Raw genomic sequence first — 21641 nt, 5'->3', positions numbered from 1 at the left:
ATCTTACCATTGTGTTGACAAGATCATAATTAGTTATTATACTAAAAGACAAAACATTTAATAAAATTAAGGAGTGAAATTAATTATTCAAAATTTATGTGTCATTACATTTTATTTCTTAAAACAAATTAGGCTACTGAATGAGTTAAATTCTTTTATCCGCGTTTTAATCTTCCCAAAATTCTCACCAAGTTAATCTTTTATAACTCTGTCACAACCTGAATACTTCATTTTAAAGTTTTTGAAGAATTTACTAATTTGATGACTAAACACTTTAAAAATACTAATGTCCCTTCAATTCCCTTTTAATTTAAATTTTTCTTAAAAAATATTTATTTATTTTAAAATTTTAAAATAATGTTACCTTTTTTTTCTAATTATATCTTAATTTATTCATTACTGTAAAAAGAAAAATATAAATACACATTGAAATAAAAAAATATATAATAGATAACTCATTTAAAATTATATGAAAAATGAAAAGTTGAATACTTTATTTTAGTTTACATTTAAAAACCTTAAACCACTATTATAGAGATTTTTTTAAAAGCAGTTAATGTAGTGAGAATAGAATTTAGAGGATAGATTAAAGGAATTTTTTTATTATTTAAAACAACAACTCTTATGAGTAGGGAAGGAACTAAGCCTGAATGTGGATGCATTAAATATTTAAATAAATTTTATGATGCTTGCAACTTGCTCAACGACTTTATTTCACCCTATCCCATCCCAACCAGAATTTGGTAAATAAATAAATATATATATATATATATATAATTGTACTAACATAACTTTTTTCTTAAGAGGACTTGATTCAGAATTTTTAATCGCGTCAAGTTCATGTTTTTGCAGATTAAAAAAAAAATATTATTACAATAGTTAATTACATTTTTTGTACGAGTTAATAATTAATAAAATTAGTGGATATATGTTGTTCTTTTAATATAGTAAAAAAAATTCAATGGTATAAATATAAAGAGACGTAATAGATGCAATTAGGGATCATTATAATTTTTTAGCTGGTGAAATTGTTCGAAGCTAATATTTTGAATATTTATTACTGATCTTTGATATGTATTTGAGAAGCTTGAAGTTAAAGATTATTTGCATTTCAGTTTAAGACCTATATTTTATAAGATCACTGTATTGGATTATACGAAGGGTATTCTGAAGACTGGACTGTTTGTAGAATGTGGAGCAGTTGGGTGCATCGGTTGTTGGCAGGTTCTATGTTGTTTGACGGTGTGGTTTATGGGCGGTGTGGTGAAACGGCATAGGCCTATTTTGATGAGGGTGCTGCAATGGCTGGGTTCGGTAATGTGGAGTTTTCAGGTGCAAGTTTGGATTGGTATGCTGTAGATATGGAATGGGTTGGTGCCACATTACAGATGAGTGAACTCGTTTGCGGAATGAGGACACGTGGAAGACCAACATGATCGCCGGTCGATGAAGCGGCGATCTCCGTGCCTGAGTAGTCGATGGTCGCCGAAGTTGTGCATCACCGCTGTCTTAGAAGAACAGAAGTCCAGATATTGGAAGTGAGGGGCAATGTGGATGAGGACACGTGGAAGGCCAATATGATCGCCGGTCGATAAAGCGGCGCTCTCCATGCGTGCGTGGTCGGTGGTCGCCGAAGGTATGCATCATCGCCGTTTTTTAAGAAGGCCAACATGATCGCCGGACGACAAAAGAGGCATTCTCCATGCGCGCATAGTCGGTTGTCGCCGAAGTTTCGATGAAGCGGCGATCTCCGTGCGTACGTAGTCGGTGGTCACCGAAGTTGTGCATCATCGCCGTCCTTGAAGAACAGAAGGTCATTGGAAGTGAGGGGCGATATGGAGGAGGACACGTGGAAGGCCAATATGATCGCCAGTCGATAAAGCGGCGCCCTCCATGCGTGCGTAGTCGGTGGTCGCCGAAGGTATGCATCATTACCGTGACCAACATGATCGCCGGTCGATGAAGCGGCGGTCTCCGTGCGTGTGTAGTCGGTGGTCGCCGAAGTTGTGCATCATCGTCGTCTTAGAAATGAAACGGTGATCTCTGTGCGTGCGTAGAAAACAGGGTTTGGGTTTTGTAAAGGGTTGGGATACCCCTTTTGTATCCCCTTAATTTAAATTAATTCTTTGCTGATAAAAAAAAAACTGTATTGGATTATATTAATGTGATAATAAACTTAGAATTCTGGATCATAGAAATAAAAATTTATCTTTTTTTTTACATTTAAAGAAGCTTATTTATTTAAAAAGAATATTTTATGTTAGTAAATGTTTCTAAGTTGAAATATAAATAATATATTATTAAATAAAAAATATATATAAATGAGATTTAAATAAAATAATACTAATATAATATGAGAATTATTGGAAATGTCAACTAAAAATAAAATAAAATTATATTATATAAAATAGGTGTAATTTTTTTTATAAATTAATTTATAAAATTAAATTAAATTTAAAGTTTACTTCACAAAGTGATTTAGAATCTATTAAAGTCTAATAGTTTTATTTAATAAAATGTGGAAGAGACCACCAAGGTATGTTAGGCTCAGACATTTCTCTTAAATGACATATCTGTGTCAGACATACGTATTGGTGTCGACACTCGTACGACACTCATAGAACACTTATCAGTGAAATGTTCAATTCAAAAAATATTTTTTGGATTTTTAAAATTTTTAGTACGGTTCTAACACGATTTAAAAAAAGATAAATATAATAATTTTCTTAAAATTCAAATTTATTGTATAAATTTTTATTATGATTATAAAAATAAGGAACAAATTCTTTTGAACCAGTCAAGAAAAATATTTTTTTATTCACAAAAATTTATAACATACTTGTACACATAAATATTTATTATCAATTTATATAACTATAATTATATAATATATAGATCTCTGTACTCGTATCCTACATATTTTCGTGTTGTGTCAATGTCCGTGTGCATATCTGTGCTAACCCTTATCCTATCAAATCACTTGAAAACGATTATCTAACATCCTGGAGGTTATAAAGGAAATATCCATATTACTGTTTCAGTTTTAATCCTCTTGCAATCATAGGATTATTAGTAGTCGAATTTTGCAGCAAAGATTGGGAAAATTGTGAGAAAAGAAGAAAAAGTAAGAAAAAATGGTGGTGGGTTTGATGGGCTGGGACCCCTTGTCGACCCCAAATGTGGCAACACTTTCTCATTACCAAACTCAGTAAAAAAAAGAAAGAAAGACTGAAACATGGACTCGTCTACATCCAAACCTCCACACATTTTTTCTTTGTGCGAGTGAGAAAGCGATGGCCTCATCGCCATGTGACTGTTGGACCCATCTTTCTCAGTCACTTTCTTCTTCTTCTTCTTCTCCTTCCTCTTCCTCACTCCCCCAAACCCTTCTTCCTCCTCCTCCTTCTTCTTCCTCTGAACATGTCTGGAACGACATCAAACTCCCCTCTCTCTCCAACTCCCCCGTTGACTTCAACCCTTCTTCTTCTCATTCTTCTCTCCTCTCTCTCTCTTCCTCTCACAACCACCACTCTCTTCTCTCTGTCTCCAACGCTTCTTTCCCCTCCAACCAAACCACACACCACCAAGATCAGCGCCATGTGCGCATCATGAAAAATCGAGAATCCGCCGTTCGCTCCAGAGCCAGAAAACAGGTACGTCACCCTCTTTCATCTCTCTCACACTCTCTCTGCATATGTTTTTCAATATTCTTAATTCTGAAAATTCAAAACTGTTTTTTCTTTCTTTCTTTTGAGCAGGCTTATAGAAGAGGGTTGGAAGCTGAAATTGCTCGTTTGACGGAGGAGAATTCGAGACTAAGAAAACAATTGAAAGAGGTTAGATAGTTAGCTTTTCTATAAAGATCTTAGCCCTTTGAGTAATGTAATCTCCTCATTATTCAGTTAAAATGTAGGTGCTAGTTTTATCAAATTTTTAGTTCAATAAAATTATAATACAGATAAAGATTTACTTGATACAAAAGAGACCTAATAAAATAAGTTCTTTAATATCTTTCTTTTTTAAATTTATCTTTTTGGAGTTATTTCTTTTTTCTTATTATTAACTTTTTATGGTCAAAGTAACTTTGTTTATACACAGATTGGCATCGATTTTAAAAGATAACTTTCCATATTAGTCAATATATTTTATATGAATCACATTATTTAATTAATTAATTTAATAATTATAAATCATATAATGTGTATTAAAAGACTTTAAATACATTGATTAATTAAAGATAAAAAATAATAATAAAATTCATGATGGTTATATATCATTCAATAATCAATGCATGCTCAATCTTCTTTATTATGACTTTACAATGTGAAATTCATAATGAGTTTAAATATAATATAATTTGTATTCATATACATAACTTAGAAACCTTAGATTTTAGATAAATTTTTACATTAATAAACTTAGAGTATCAAATAGACACTAATAATAACATTAATATTCAACATTCACTAATAGACATAATGTTCATATTCTCTTAAAGGCTCAACAATCATAAGATAATGTTAATATGTTCTATTGACACACCATTTCGTTTTCTTTAATGACAAATATCTCAATTTTATGTGCTTAACACCTTTCCGAAAACTTATCATTTTAGGAAAAGGAAGATAATTGCAAGATTATCACAAATAAAATTTCAACAATTTGACAATATTATGAACTATTCTAACTCTTGAGATTGAACAATAATTAATTGTTTCACACTTTTCCATGTAATCGCTCCTTTAGCTAAATATATAATCACCTTAAGATGATCATATATCTATATATAAGCATGTGATTTTTTGTCCCTTGCAAGTATCTTAAAACTTTCTTTGCAGCTTTTCAATTATCCAATCCTGAATTACTTTAGTATCTGTCGAGCATATCAACTTCAAAAATAATAGTTGACCTCGTACATGTTTGATCATACATCGAACTTCCGACAATGGATGCATAAGGAATATTCTTCATCTGTTTTCGTTCCAAATCATTCTTTGGACATTGCATAAGACTAAATTTGTCTCCTTTTTATATTGGAACGATAGATGTTGAACATTTATTCATTCTAAATCTCTTTAAAACTTTATTAATGTAGACTTTCTAAGACAAACCTAACAATCTTTGTGATTTATCACATAATATTTGTATTCCTACCACTCATATCTTTCATCTCAAAGTTGTTAGAGATAAACTTAATCTCCCTTAATAGACCAACATCATTAGTTGCAAGCAAGATATCATTAACATACAAATCAAAATTATAAACTTTCTCACACTAACCTTGAGATATATACACAAATCAACAACGTTTTCCTTCAATTCGAAGGACATAATAGTATAATTGAACTTAAGATACCATTGCTAGGAAGCAAGCCTGCTTAAGCCTATATATTGATTTCTTAAGTCATTTTTTGACTCTTGTATAAACCACATAATCATTCAAAATAATAAGTTTTGTTTCTTTTTTAGATTTTCTTAATATTATTTCCTAGTTGTTCCACTGTAGGTTCATTATTAACCTCATAGTCATTAATTTGTTGTTCTTATTGATTGTTGTGTGGTTCAACAACATGATGAACAACAATTCTTGAAGTAGAGGTATTAGTTAAAAGAACTTGTACTCTCCAATTTCCTTAATCTTCGTATTTTGTGAAACTTCACTCTCACTCATTTCACCACTCTCAATGAACCAGTTATTTCCAATTTCAACAATTCTTGTATTATGGTTAGAAAAGTAAAACATATACCATTCGAATTTACTAGATAACCAATAAAATATTCACTAATTTTTCTAGATTCCATTTCTTTTCTTGTGTATTGTATATTCTAATTTATGCATGTAGGTGTCCCAAACTAGGTTTCCTACTTGTCCACAACTCAAAAGGTATCTTTTGAATTGACTTATCAGGATCTCGATTCACCAAATACATGACAGTTTTTAAAAGCCTATATCTACGATGATATAAGTAAAGATGAATTGCTTAACATGCTCATATCTATATCCATTACGGTCTGATTACGCCTTTTTGATACACCATTTTGTTATGGTGTACTCGACATTGTGTATTGAGCACAAATACCACGTTTATCAAGAAACTTAGCAAATGGATCAAGATGTTTTCTACTTTATCATATCTTCCACAATATTCATCACCTCTATCTGACCTAACAATTTTCACATTTCAATCTAACAACCACTCGCTATCAACAACCTCTATTTGACATGAATTCTATTATTTATTTAATTTATTCTTCTCACCTTCTATTCTATCAACAACCACTCTCTATCAACAACCTTTAAAGAAAAATAATAAAGTCATGTCAACGTAACTTTTTCTCTCAAACAATTCTTAAAAGTAAAATAAAATGAACAATTGGAGTAATCCGATAGCACACACAAAAGTATCATCAGACAATGAATTCATACTATCTTCTCCCTTTTAATTTAACTTTCAGGCTTTGTTTACATTTAGACACAAAAGTATCGACAAAAGTATCACCAGATAATGAATTCATACCAAATTCTTCCTTTTAATTTAACTTTGAGGTTTTGTTTACATTAGGATTAGGAGAGGATGGAAAGGGGAAAAAAGATATGGAATAAAAAGTTAAATTATTTGCATTAAAAGAAATTAAAAGAAAAGTGAGTTTTTTTTTTAAAATGAACGGATTAATATGAATTTTTTATATCTTAATATAATTAAAAAAATTAATTTAATCAACTTATTATTTTAATTATTTTTTTAATATAATAAAAATGTTAATATTAATCAATCATATTAAAAATAATTAATTATGTATGCAAACGTAATGAAATATTTATAATATAATTAATCATACTAATAATTGTTAGTATTGTAAATATTTTATTGTATTTATTTAAATAATGTATTCTGAAATTATGATTTGTTACAGTTGCAATGCTCTTTATCTTCATCAGAGAATACCCCTGACAGAATCAGTGCTCCCTGCAGAACCTCATCATCTCCATTTTGAGAAACAAACCTGTGTGACTCAGCTTCGTGCTTTTCAGGTTGTTTCATGGGCTTTTGATAAATTAGTATTTTTGCCTACTTTTTTTGTCCTCTAGGAATTCTTCCACATATCAATGTCTTGTAACCAAGTTGCTGTTGTTTCCCTCCATCACTCACACTCTCTCTCTCTCTCTCGAATATCGACACTACTTGTGTGCGAGGTATAAAAAATTGTAATTGTTAATCTATTATTCTTCTTCTTCATTTCGCTACTTCCTTCCTCCAACCTAAAATATTCATATTAATTTGGAGTTTTAAAATAAAATTTAAAGATAAAGTTAAACTTTCCATTTCTATGTAAAAAAAATGGAACTTTAAACACGACAGACATCACCAAATTAAAATTTTCATGCATTGCATTTCACAGTTGGAGTTTATGTTAAACCAATTGTAGACTCTCCCTGAGTTAATAATTATTAAAATTAAACGAAAATTATGTATTTAGATCTTAACCTTATTAAAAGAATTACAAGTCTGAAAAAAATGCTTATCTATAAATAGATTCGGTAAAACCAAAACAAAATAAAGAATACCGAAAAGTCTAATTAGAGATATCCTCATGTCTTTTGACTAGAACAAAACTCAACATTTTTATCAAGTAGATTTGAACTAAACTTATTTGTTGATTTCATATGGGTTATAAAAATCCTATATTCTACTCAGGCTTCTTTAAAAGCTCGACAAAAATATAGAATGTGCGAGTTTATATTATAGGAAAAATTATTATCTAAAAATAATCATATTTAATTTTACTTCAAGTTTCAAATCCTATATTTTATTGAGTAAAAGTGTGTCGAATTAATTCCAAGTCTCATCTGAATAATAGCATGTTCTATTGAGTTGGATTATATATATATATATATATATATATATATATATATATATATATATATATATATATTTTCACATGAAATAAATTTTCATTTATACTACAAACTTTAAATCTCTTGAATACTTGTGCTAAGAAAACTATTAAAATGGGTCATTGTCATTTTTTTACGTGATAAACAGATTTTCAGTGTGGATTAAAATGTTAAGGCTAATATCCGTTATTTTAACTATTATAATAATATGATGAGAAAATAACTGAATTGTTATATTAAATATTTATTCACATATCAACTTTATCTTTATTCACATAAGTATAGAAAAACTAATTGGACCTAACCTATGATACCACAAATCCCAGCATCAAGTCGAAGTTTTAGAGACTACAACTCCATGATCAACATATGATATGTCTATACACAATCGAGTTCGGTCCATGACATCACAGTAACAAATTACTATAATAAAATACAACTAATATAATTTTGTAAATAATTTAGACCACCGACCCACCATATATATATATATAATATAATAAGATTGAATTTTCATTAGATATAATAAAAAAATAAGTAGACCATAGTCAGAACAAGGGTTTTGGAAAAGAAGGAAAAACATATTTGTTCAGTTGGAAAAGATTTCATTAAAAAAAAAATCTTGGCACCACTAAGCAAAGTGAATTTTAAGAGAAAGTGTCTAATTTTTTGAGAACTTTCTCTGTATTTCTATGTTTTCAAACATCTAACTCTCCCCTTTTGTAGTCTTTTCTATCCTTTTTCTTTTCATTTCGACGGCACCAAACATGTTAGAGTGAAGAGATAAGGACGGCTTTAATTGGTGACTTTAAATTTTTGGAGTGTTTGTGACGTTTGGTTTGTTTTGTTACAGTTGAAGATCCAATTACAACGTGGTGTGCTGCCTCTCCCAAAATGTGCACTCTCTACATAACCTCGTTATCTCCCTTTTGAAGCATCGCTGCAATTTGCTTGCAAAGTGGTCCAAACATTTTGTTCCAACAAGGACATCTCTTTTATCGGACCCTTTCTACCTACCATGCTATATCTTTTATTTACTCAAATAACACATTTTCCCCTTTTTTAGGTTAGGGTTCTGTTTATAAAAACTGAATTGTCACTTCTTATTAGGCTTTTTCTTCCTGAAACCCCTACAATTTTCTGGTACCCGTACCTCAATAATTTTAAAATGATAGTTTTATCTTTATTTAAAGTTATTGTTAATTTTACCTGTTTTTAGAAATCTTTTAGAACATACCTTTTGAAATTCATAACTACATCTTATAACATTTATTATTCTTAAATATGATAAGATTTTTGGAATGAAAATTTTTGAAATACACAAAATACATTCTGAAACTGCACCTATGTGGATGTCAGAATTAGAGTTAGAGTAATTTTGATCTACGTTGATACACAATTTTTTGTTGTGCTGTGCTAGTAACTCCTTAATTCCTCAACTTCTTTTTGCTTCGCGCGTGCGCTCGTCAGGTCGGCGGGTACTTGTGATTGTACTCTGACGCTTAAGTCAGTGCTAGTGATTAATCTAGTCTCTCAGGATATAAAAAACATACATTTTTCCCCTTTCAGAAATCCCTTTTATAAGTGGACTTGGGATTTGGTTCGTGTTGACCAGGTAACCGGTTGCCAAAAACATACGTAGTGGTCCTTAGGTAATGTGTAGTGACTTCGTTATATTAAGGAAGTGCGTCTCGAAGTGAGTTTGACTCAAAGTTAGTTATAACTGTTTTCTTACCACATATTATATTTAATGTATACCCAGTACATAAACAAATTACAATGTTCTGGAATGTACATATTACCTTATCGAATACATTTTCTATAATGTTTTTTTTTTCTCTTCTTCTTTATAGCGTTGTCATTTTCTTTCTACAGAGAGGTAACGGTACAAGAGGGGCAACAATAGTAATGGCGACAGTGGTGGGATGCAGTGAGCAGGAGCAAACTGGTATCCTCCTCTTTTGTCTTCTTCTGCATTTTATGATATCATTGTTCATGGAGAAATTGAACTTATCTCAATGATTCACTGGTAAAGAAAGAAAATGAAATGAAAAGTAAGTGAAAAAATGTGTTTTTTGTTAGAAATAAAATAACGGAAAGACAAATAATTTTATTTGGTTTTAATAACTTTATTTCCTTTTATTATTATTATTATAATAGAAAATAAAAAATGATATAATCATGTTCACGCTTTTATAACGGAAGAAGTGTTTTCACATCTTCTTAGATTTGGGAGAGAAAACAAAATCTCATTTCCTTGGATTTTGCAGAAACAAATATCCAACGGACAGGACCATGTGAGACTTGAACCTCAAATAATTAGAACACGTGACTATGAACTACAATGTTAAGGATATGGTTAAGGTTCAGTCTCTTTTCTTCTGGCTCCCAATCTGCTAAGAAAAGAATAGATGTTTCCGTACAAAAATAGGAAAAAAATCATGATTGGTACTGGTGTAAGATTCCACTACTGTAAATGAAATAATCATTGAGGCTTTTTGTGGTATGAAATAATCATTGAGGTGTTTTTTTATTAGGAAATGGATGTTGAAAGATTTTGTACCGGCAGGCACCGGACGAACAGATGTGGCCGACCGACCGAACTCATAATAAATGTGAGGGCGCGACAAGACTAAGGTAGTTAAAATATTCCGAAAAATAAGGAATACGCGTGTGAAGAAGATATTTTCCCCCGAGTATTCTGGAGCACGATTGGTAAAACCTATCCATAACCACCCTGAACCCAAGAGGTAGAAAGCCCATTTAGCAATCCTATAAATACGGTGCTCAAGCCAGAGAAAGGTACGTTTTGATTCACTTACTAAACCACTCTTAGAATCTCATACTTACTTGAGCGTCGGAGTGCCTTCGCAGGTACCCTCCCCCGCCCGACCGAAGGAGACACCAAGAAGGAGCGACCGACCGAAAGAGAGGAAGACCGACACGTCAGCAATTACACTACATCGACCGACCGTGCCTGGGCCCATCTCTCCACTCAGGTACAGATTTGATAAAGTGAAATTTGATTAATGGTCAGTTTAATCCATTCACTCGGATTGAAAGATTCTGATTTGTAAAATAAACTAATATATTTATATAATAATAATATAAATGTATTTATATAATAATTTAAATGTATTTATAAATAATAATAAAAGAAAATAAATTAATAATATAAATATAAAAATTATAAAATAATATAATATATGTAAAATTTAAAATATTAATAATATATAAAAAAAATTATAAATAATAATAGATGTTAGATAGAAAAATAAAAATAAAAAAGTGCTAATAAAAAAATAAAAGTATAAATAGTGCTTATGAAAAATTGAGTTGATAATTTTAAGAAAATATTTTATTTTTTAAAAATTATTAAAACAAATTTTATAAATTTTTTTAAAATATTTAAAAAATGAAATATAAAATATTTTAATATATTTATACCACTTATAATTCCATTAATAATAATTGTTAGTTGTACATAATTAGATTTGATTAGAAAATGTGTACATTAATCAATTTTTTAAAGAAAGAAGAAACACTCAGTGTAAAAGCAAACTCTACTCAAATATAAAGTGCATCATAGTAAAACAACACATCCTATAGTCTTTCTTCACACAAGAAAAAAACTTACTCAACAATGTCACAATTGAAAACAAACAGGGTATCAAGATAGTTATATTAAAAGTTACTTGTCTATAAAAAATTAATATATTTTAGTTTTTCTAAAAAATAAATTGTGTTTTTAAACAATTTTATTTATTTTTAATTCTTCAAAGTAAAAAAATTATGCATTAACAATGTAAATAAGATTTTATAGAAACAAACATTTTATAATTAAACTACAAATAAAACTGATTTAAACTATCAATAGATAATAGTAAAATTCGTTTAAACAAGTGAGTAGTCTGAATATTATGATTGACAACTTTATCAACACAACAAAACTACATAATTAGTATTTTGATACAAAATTTTATTAATCAAATTAACGGTTTGCTTACATGAGTAAAAAAAATTATATTTAAATTTCGAAAAGCTAAAATAGCGAAGTTCAGAAACAAAATTACACAAACAAAATAATGGATGACATAATAACAAGAATCAAACTTTCTACTATTTCGTGTAAGGTGAGTCTGACCCAATGTTTGACTCGATCCGTACTAAATTAAAAATATGTAATTTTTAGGATATAGTATTCTCTCAAAAATATAAGAATTTTAACTATATTATAAATTTTAGCTATAATATGTAATTTAAATTTTATATTTTTCTGTTTAAATATATACAATAATAAAATTATCTGAATTATTAGTTTTGTTTGATGTGATGTGATAAGATGTGTAATTATTTTATATTGGATTTAATATTTACAGAAAACAATGACATTTTTAGTGACCTCGAAGAGCATCAACTTCATTACTTGAAGGTGAAGGGAGTGATTCAATATTGAATTAAGTGTGCCTGATCCTTTTCTTGTCTGGGCCAACTCCCCCCACAATGTCAGCACCATGGAAAAAATACAACACTCTTTTCAACATCTTAGAAAGAAATTGTTTTTCTAAAACCATTGTAAAAATAAAACTCTTTTAAAATTTAAGGGTGATCATTTTTCTCTTACATTTAAATTATAATTTTGTAAATATTTATTTTGTTATTTATATTAATTATTATTTTAATATATCTTTTTATTTATATTTATTATTATTTTAATATAATATTTTATTATGAAAAGTAGTTATCAAATGAATGTGAGTAAAATAATTAGTGTTAAAAGGATATTTTCTAAGTTTAATTAAAAAATAATAATTTTTTGGTTTATGATATAAGGTTTATGGTTTATTTTGTAGGGTTCAGGGGATATAGTTTAGGATTTAGGGTTTATTTGTAGACTTGAGATGAGAGTATCCTTTAAAAAGACCGCATTCATGGATATCTTCTAAGGAGTGCATATCGACAAAAATATCATCTGAGATCCTAAACCAATATCTATATCTTCAACGTATGTAACATCCATATATTTTTCCACATCTAATAACCATAATCTGTATGAAATATCAAAATAAATATATAAACATACTACAAATGCTTACAACTCTTTCATATAATGTTTCGAAATATCTCTCTCTTCATAAGACTTTAAGTATTTACATAAAGTTAAAACAAATTTTCAAAAGAAAATACAATATTTTCATCATCTAGCTTCTCACAGAAGAGCTTTATCACCTGTAACATCATTTGCTCCCGTGTAAATACACGATCATCACATATTAAAGAAAACAACACGAACAAATAACAGGGTAAGGTAGCTATATAAAAAAAATTTCTATATAATTTCAATTTCAAATTAATACACAATATTCATCAAGTCTCATACAATTTCTCAAACATTTCACATAACCATCAAGTGTCTATCCAAGAAATTCACAACTCATTTTTCTCATGTCAGACTTCAATTGACTCACAACACATAGACACTTGACTTTACTTCCGGAAGACTCGTGTATTAAACTTAGAATCCTGAGACATGCACCTATTGTACTACTCGCTGTGAATCCACATAGTCATGCGCATAAACATCTCAATATCTCATCATCTAGTATGACATGGTAAATTCATATGACTTGAAAGACCAGATTAAATTTCAAACCGCAAACAAAGTCATATGAACCTCCATCAACTCTCACCAACTGAATAACTTCATCTATGTGATTCCATTATATCAGTAGAGTCAGGATCGTCTCATTGGTACGGGACCTGACATATCAATACACCCTAAAACAATCTCAACACAATATTTTCTTTCCTGAAAATACTATGTTTTGATCACACTTTCACACTATTCTATATCTCATGTAATACATCAAAGCATCATTCAATCACATCATATTTTAGACTTTTCAAAACAATCTAAACATATCTCAAAATTCACTAAAACATAGAACTAAATTCCTTTAATTATATTTTTAAATAAGATTTAGAATTTTCACTTAAAAACAATAAACAAAAATACATTAGGCTTTCATAAGCAAAAATAAAAAATTTAAGTGTTTTTTTTTTACCCGGGAATTCTAGCTTGAGAGAGAATTTACTCGCTTGAGCAAGAATTAAGCCGATAACACCTCCTTTTTTCCATTCTATTCTCGCTTGAGCGAGACGTGCAAAAAAATATGCATAATTTTGCCTAATTTCACCATTCAAAGTCAAACAAAACAATTTCAAAAATTCATTCATTTCAAAAGTAAGTTGCACTAATCAACTATACCAATCAATCAAAGTTTCAGATTCAAACAAAATCCTCTACCATAAATCATCTATGTCAAAATCAACATTTTTCACATTTTATTTCAAATAATACCACACTACTCGTAAATAATAAATCCTGCAAACCAAAATTGAAATTGGTGACCACGTCACCCCCACATCCAGATCTTCTAGCCTAGGGTTCTATTGAAAATTTAAACTAGCTTCCCTTACCTGAACTAGAGCAGATGCTCCCTAAGAGCTCCAAACTACCAAAAGCTCAAGGGTAGCCTAACCTGCACCATAGAGTCTTGATAAAAAATCTAACTATATCACTAGGACCCTAAGTTAACAGAGATTAACGCTGAAGCTAAAAGAGTGACATGCAAATCCTATGTAGAGACAAACCTAACAAGTTCAAACTTTGACTCATAGAGAAGAGCAAAAATGAACTTACTCTATTAAAGATTCTGATCGGGTAGTCTTGTAGTTTTCACTGACAGGAGTCTGATGGCGGACTCTGATCGTCAAACTGATGAGCGAGGTGGTCAAAATCTTAGAGAGAAGGTAGAGAAAAAGAAAAAAGAGTTTTTAGAGAGATGATAGTTTTTTTAAAAAATGAAACCTGAGTAATTAAATTTCTATTTATATAGACTTTTTCACTTTAATAATAAAATATTCAGGTGTCATTTTAATTGTACCATTTTTACTCTAAGACTATTTTTCTCGGTCTTTACAACGTATCTCTTAAATTTTTACCAACAAAACATTCATTCTCCATCTGACCAACAACAACTTCAACTAGAGTATCAAACAACTTCCTCAACTTTTACCATCCCTACATTACAGTACATATGTGCACCTCTATAGTGAAATCCTGTTTCTAAGTGACAAAAACCACTTCCTTGTGAAGGACATAATTAGTTTCTTTGATATGGACAGTCAATAGTTATACTGTAGAACAATAAGTTTTGATAAAATAGTAGACGATTTGGTTGTGTTATTGAAGTTATGAGGATGTCGTTTGCATCTAGAAATAACATGTTTTATCATTTTGTATGAAGAGTAAAATGGAGGCAACTTTTCAAATTCAATATTTGTAATAAATTTTCATCAAAATTTGATTAGGTAGATCAGATAGCATATCAATATCAATCAACACTCTATAAAAAAACCTCTAGATTTATTCATAGTGCAGTCATTAAGATAAAGAGGAATATCAATCCCTCTCGTTATAGAGAAAATTGTTTTTGGTTGCCAATATTTATAAGATGATCCTGGATTCCGACTAAACATTGAGCTTTGATGTGTCTTATGGAAGATGACACAAAGTCTTTAGTATAAGTAAAGACTCTCAGTATATCCAGATTGAGATTCCAAGACTTTATTGTTAGGTGTCTTCTCATGTCTTCAAAGAAAGAAAAAACAAATTTATAAAACCTAGAAGAATAACATTCCAAAAATTTATGAGAGAGGTTGATTCTTAATACTTTAGATTTTAAATTGGTCTTTAGTTAAATTAATGACTAATTTTATCATTTTTAGAGTCTAATAAATTAGTTTATACAACTAATTTTTTATATTGGTTAGAGTTTTATTAACTAATATTGTAAAAAAAAAAAGACTGATATCCGAAATTATTTTTTTAATTAATATTTATAAGACTGCTTTTCACTCAATATCATAAATATTATTTTTACCCAAGGTCATTCATAATTTTTTTTATATAATGTCGATTGGAAAAACATTTTCTCAATCTTGATTAGAACATTTTTCTGCCAATACCATTCTGGAAAATTTTGTAGTATAGATGAATTAAAAAAGTCAACAAAAAAATAAGATAGATGAATCATGCTAAAAACAACGACTTTTACTAATGTTAGGAAAAGTAATTGTAGTTAATATTGATAAATGACAATATAAACTATTGTTAATTAAAAAATATATTATTGTAATTGTTAGTTAAATTTTTTTGATTGAAAAATAATTATAATAATAACGAAAAATATCTACATAATATTTGAATTATTAAATATTATTTAATATTAAAATAATTTTTTTATTTTTATAATAATTGAAATATTTTTTATTTGGTAATAATTGAAATATTATTTTCAAATGAAATAATTTAAATTTAGTAGTGAAGTTGACATGTTAATATGCATAAATATTTTTAGATTTTAATTAAATATTCTACCATAAGTATAACAATGCATAAGGTTTGAGAAAATGGAGCAATGACAAAAAAATCATCGAACTGTCTAAATGGAGTGGAGTGGAGTGCATTTGTTCCGGTTTAAATGGAGTTTATTTATGATCTTCACCTACAAAAACACAACTTTGAAATATCAAAATTATCCTTAATAATTTTGATGAATCCGGAATAAAAATTCCATAAATGAAAAGTATTTTCAGAATAAGGTTTCAGAGTGTATTTTCAGAATTGAAAATCAAGAAAGAAAAAATTATTTCAAAATATTCTTGGAACACATTTTTTTAATTTTAAGAATAAATCTGGAGTTCATAAAATTTATTCTAGAAAAAATAATCTAAAAGTCATTTTTTAAAAAGAAGAAAAATGTCTTTTCCGAAAATTATGGGATGCAGGAAAATTTGTTGGGGGTGCAAGGAGAAACACCCAAACACCAAATATTCTAAAAGAAAGTTTGTTCGGCGTGACCCAAACCATATTAGAGAAGAAGAGTAATTTCTTTCTGCAGCCCCATAATTTCTTCCTGTACCCACATAATTCTATAAATCCCACAAATACCCTTATGAATTTTTATTTTTTTTTCAATTCCAATTTGTGAAATTTTGATACTTTCTGGATTGTCTAATCTACAATAAAAATTGGATTGTGTATTTGTATTCCAAATCATGAAACTCTCTTTGGTTTCACCTATTGTTGCTTGTTGGATCTCTTTCATCTTGATGTTGGCTTTTGGGAGCGCAAACCCTATAATCAAGAGTAGAATGGAAATTTAGAGATTGCAAAAGTTGAGAAGAAGAATGATAAGCACTCGGTGGCAATGGCAAAGAAGATGAAGAAGGGGTGAGGAATATGAAAATGGTAATTTCAGCGTCCCCATGGAGGTGCAGGATGAAACCATAGGGTGGAGGAAGAAATGGCGGAGAAGGAGATAGTTCGGAAATGAAATCCCAATATGAAATACTCATTTGGATGTTACAAATTTTTACCATAATAAAAATGTGTTTCTTCATAACAAAAAAAATCACTTTTAGCGACCATCAAATTCGGTCGCTAAAAACATTATAATTGATTGCTAAAAATATTTGCGACCAAAACAGTCACCAAATAAAGAAGAAAGCGAAAACTCTAGTCGCCAAGTTTTTAACGGCCAAATTATAAAGTAATAACTAATTTGCAACCGAATTTTTGGTGGCTAAATCGGTCACAAAAAATTTGATCACCAAAATTTAAAAATCAAATTAACCAAACTTTTATAAAAAAATCGATTTGATTACATGATCGTAACGTTACGACAATGAGTAGCTTAACGGCGTGCCATTCCTCAGCTATGCGATGAACTCTTCCAGTTTGATTGCATGATCTTTCCCATTCTGGTATAAATCCGCATGATAATGAGAGCAATAAAAGGTAAAAATAATGTGGAATTAAATATTATGAGATTCTCTCCAATCAATTAGGAACATGAAAGCCAATGCAGTTTTCTTCCTATTATTATTCTATGTTCACTTGGTGTGTCTTGGAGAATCAAGATCATCATTTGCAGACATGATTGAAGCAGGGAAAAGTGATAACCAGACTAACCGTGAAGTTTATATTGTGTATATGGGAGCCGCTAAAGATTCAGTTCAGGATGATCATGCTTATCTTCTGAATTCAGTGTTAGCGAGGTAAATTAGTTGACATGCTTATCTTCAGAATTCAGTGGGAGAATTTCATCAAAATTGGTGCAATTTTTTTTCACATGTACGTAAATGGGAAATGCAGAAAAAATTATAAAAAGCGAACATTTTTTTTAAATTGCGTTAGAAAGTTCAGTTGGTTTTTTTTAAAATAATTAATATTTTTTTAAATTAAATTTTTTTATATAATAATTTTTTTTTAAATTGTTTAAAATTACATGAAATGAATAAGAATATTGTAAAAATTTGTATTTTATAAATAAATAATATTAAAACTAAATTTTATTTTCACAAGAAACAAAGTTACCCAAAATGAAGTTGGATTAAAAATAGGTTGTGTAATAAATGTAAAATATTTAGTACTTTTTAAGTAATATTAAAATTAAAAATACTTTTGTTGTTTTTAAAAAATTGAAATTATGTTCGTGAAGTAGCGTTTATAGTTGATACAGTTATAAATAAATAGGGTAGCATTTAAACAATATTTATAAAATAATAAATAAGTACAATTTATACATGATTATAAAATAGAAATGTAGGAAAAGTTCTCATCTATGTGAAGTTGTGCCACATGGTTGTCTTCTTCGTTGTCTTCGTGATCGTTGTTGTGGCTGTTGTTTGGATGAAGGGTAGGAGGGGGTGGAGGTGGAATGTCATCGTTAGTGCCTTCGACTTCATTATCATCATTCTGATTTCCGGACACTTGTGAAGGCATTGTTGGTCGATAATACTGCATGGATGACATTGGATTGTAGGCAGATGAGAGGGTCATGGTAGAGGTTGCAAAGGGATTTGATGGACCAGCAAAAAATTGTTGTTGAGATGGAGATGTTGAGTAGTTGAAAGGTGGTCGATGGAATGACGATTGGAATGGCATGCGAGGTTGATCCCTATATCCGAACAACAAGGTCGGTTGAACACTTGGCGGACGAAAAGATTGTTGTTGAACGATTCAACTTGAGAAGAAGACCTGACATGATGTTAATAGTGAGGTTGTGTAGTCTCATGTGACATATCATATTACGAAATAGAACATAGATGAATAAAAGAGAACAAAAGATGAACAAAAGAGTAAAAGGAAGGTAAAAGATATGAGAATGAATATCTCTCTTTTCTGGTTATCAAAACAAATGGTTTGAATATATACAAGTAGTACACTCATTCTAGGTTTAACTAAAGAGGAAAAGAATCAATAATTAAATACTAGAATCATAACACACAAAGACAAAATAAAGGTTATACCTCTATAAAGAGAAACAACTGATAATTAGAAAAGACACCCAATTAATATTAGGATCCTTTTATAACTCTGGTATCCGTATCCTTTAATACCCCACCACAAACTGGGGAGCAAATATTGATGAGACCCAGCTTGGAACAAATATTCTTAAAAGATTGAGGACTTAAAGCTTTGGCATAAATATCAGCCAATTGCTCTGTGGTGGAAATGGGAAGAAAATGGATGAGACCCTTATTTAATTTTTCCCGGACCACGTGACAATCTATTTCTATATGTTTTGTACGCTCGTGAAACACTGGATTTTCTGCAATGTATCTTGCTGAGTCATTGTCACAGTATAAAAGAGATGGTTGCTCAAAAGGAACTTTGAAATCTTGAAAAAGATAAGTTAGCCATTGAATTTCACATGTAACAGTGACCATTGCCTTGTATTCAGCTTCACAAGAACTCTTTGATATTGTTCCTTGCTTTTTTGATTTCCAAGATATGAGAGAATTCCCAAGATACACACTAAAACCAGTCACTGATTGTCTTGAATCACTACAGGTGCCCCAATCACTATCACAAAAGGCTTTCAGATGAACAGAGGTAGTGGAAGAGAAAAATAGACCAAGACTTGGAGCCCCTTTAATATATCTGAGAATTCTAATCGCTGCATTATAGTGAGAAATTGTAGGCTTAATAAGAAACTGAGAAAGTTGTTGTACAGAAAATGTTATGTCAGGTCGGGTATTAGTGAGATACATAAGTCTTCCAATCAATCTTCTGTAGGCTTGAATATCTGTGAAAGGAACACTTCCAGTAGAAGAGAATTTCTCATGATTATCAATAGGAGTGGGTGTAGGTTTGCAGGCTAAAAGACCTGTATCTGTTAATAATTCCAATGCATATTTCCTTTGATTTACCATTATTCCTATCTTACTTCTTGCTACTTCTAGACCAAGAAAATATCTTAAATTTTCAAGATCTTTAATCTTGAATGTCTAATTCAAGGCTTGTTTGATTCGAACAATCTCTTCTTTATCATTTCCTGCCAATATTATATCATCCACATATACCAATAATGCTGTAAAAGATCATTCAGAAGAATTAATGAACAAGGAATGATCATTCATAGATTGAGTATATCCCATAGAAAGCAAAAATGATGACAGTTTGGCAAACCATTCTCTGCTGGCTTGCTTAAGGCCATATAAAGCCTTTTTTAGTTTACAAACTTTTCCTGGTGGAATAGAAGTCAATCCAGGAGGAGCAACCATGTATACATCTTCTTTCAAATCTCCATGTAAAAAGGCATTGTTTATTTCTAATTGTTTCAATTCCCAATTATAAGCAACCTTATGGTGGTCATCTTTGCTACTGGAGAGAAAGTATCAAGGTAGTCAATGCCTTATGTTTGTATATATCCCTTTGCCACTAACCTTACTTTATACCTTTCAATTGTCCCATCAACCTTATATTTTATTTTGAATACCCATTTGCAACCTATGACAGCTTTTTTCTTAGTCTCCCAAGTTTGATTTGACTCTAAAGCAGATATCTCACATTGTATAACTTTTCTCCAACAGTCATGTTTCATAGCTTCAGAATAAGTGTTTGACTCAACATGTGAAGAAAGAAACATAACAAAAGATTTGTAAGAAGGTGATAAATTGCTATAAGACAAAACATAATTCAAAGGATATTTAACTCTTAAGGATGCACTGGAAACATTAAGATTACAATGATAATCCTTTAAATACTTAGATGGTCTTTTTATTCTTGTGCTAATTCAAACAGATGGATCTGATTCAGAACTTTGTTCTATATCATGATTTTCATTGAGGTTTTGATCTATATGGGAACAATCTTCTTCTAAAACCTCAATTTCTAACTCACAGTTATTATCACTGTTATTTTCAACATTATCACAAGGTGTATTATCACAAGGTACAATAATGGCTTGTGATGGCTGACTTAAGACAGATTGATCTTCAACAAACAAAATTTGATCATTAATGTCAGAACTGTTAGTTTCATTGCTAGTATCTTGAACCATTTGGTATGAAAAAACATGTTCATAAAAGACAACATCCCTAGACACAAAAAATTCTCTTGATTGAATATTCAACAAAATATATCATTTTGTCCCCTTTTGAAAACTAATAAAAACACATTTTGATGCTCTTGGATCAAATTTTCTTCTATTTGTTGACAAAGTGCTAGCATAACATAAAAAACCAAACACCTTTAATCCATTAAAATCTGCATCAGTTTTGAAAAGCATTTCATGAAGAGAAGAATAGTTTAAAACAGGTGTGGGAAGCATGTTTATAATATGTGCAACATGTATCACAGAATATGAATAATAAATTTTGGGTAAATGAG

At 29.9% G+C, this 21641-nt stretch overlaps 1 protein-coding gene and 1 pseudogene across 1 annotated transcript; one reads left to right on the top strand and one right to left on the bottom strand.

The window, feature by feature from the left end:
* The first annotated feature begins 3203 nt into the window (after positions 1-3203).
* LOC137822798 (bZIP transcription factor 27-like) lies at positions 3204-7238 on the top strand. The gene is made up of 3 exons (XM_068627797.1): positions 3204-3653; positions 3759-3836; positions 6916-7238. Exons 1-3 carry the CDS (start codon positions 3294-3296, stop codon positions 6994-6996), a joined length of 519 nt encoding a protein of 172 aa, XP_068483898.1. The 5' UTR covers positions 3204-3293; the 3' UTR covers positions 6997-7238.
* Positions 7239-18554: 11316 nt separating this feature from the next.
* Positions 18555-20853, bottom strand: LOC137822100 (uncharacterized mitochondrial protein AtMg00810-like; annotated as a pseudogene).
* Between the last annotated feature and the right edge of the window lie 788 nt (positions 20854-21641).

Source organism: Phaseolus vulgaris, chromosome 9, assembly GCF_000499845.2.
Source record: "Phaseolus vulgaris cultivar G19833 chromosome 9, P. vulgaris v2.0, whole genome shotgun sequence".
Lineage (NCBI taxonomy): Eukaryota > Viridiplantae > Streptophyta > Magnoliopsida > Fabales > Fabaceae > Phaseolus > Phaseolus vulgaris.
The sequence above is the reverse complement of the archived record's forward strand: the minus strand, read 5'-3'. Positions and strand labels throughout refer to the sequence as shown.

Coding starts and splice junctions, on each gene's coding strand:
- LOC137822798 (XM_068627797.1), top strand. CDS start 3,294: ATGGCCTCATCGCCATGTGACTGTTGGACCCATCTTTCTCAGTCACTT. Junction 3,654..3,758: donor GCTCCAGAGCCAGAAAACAG/GTACGTCACCCT, acceptor TCTTTTGAGCAG/GCTTATAGAAGAGGGTTGGA. Junction 3,837..6,915: donor TAAGAAAACAATTGAAAGAG/GTTAGATAGTTA, acceptor GATTTGTTACAG/TTGCAATGCTCTTTATCTTC.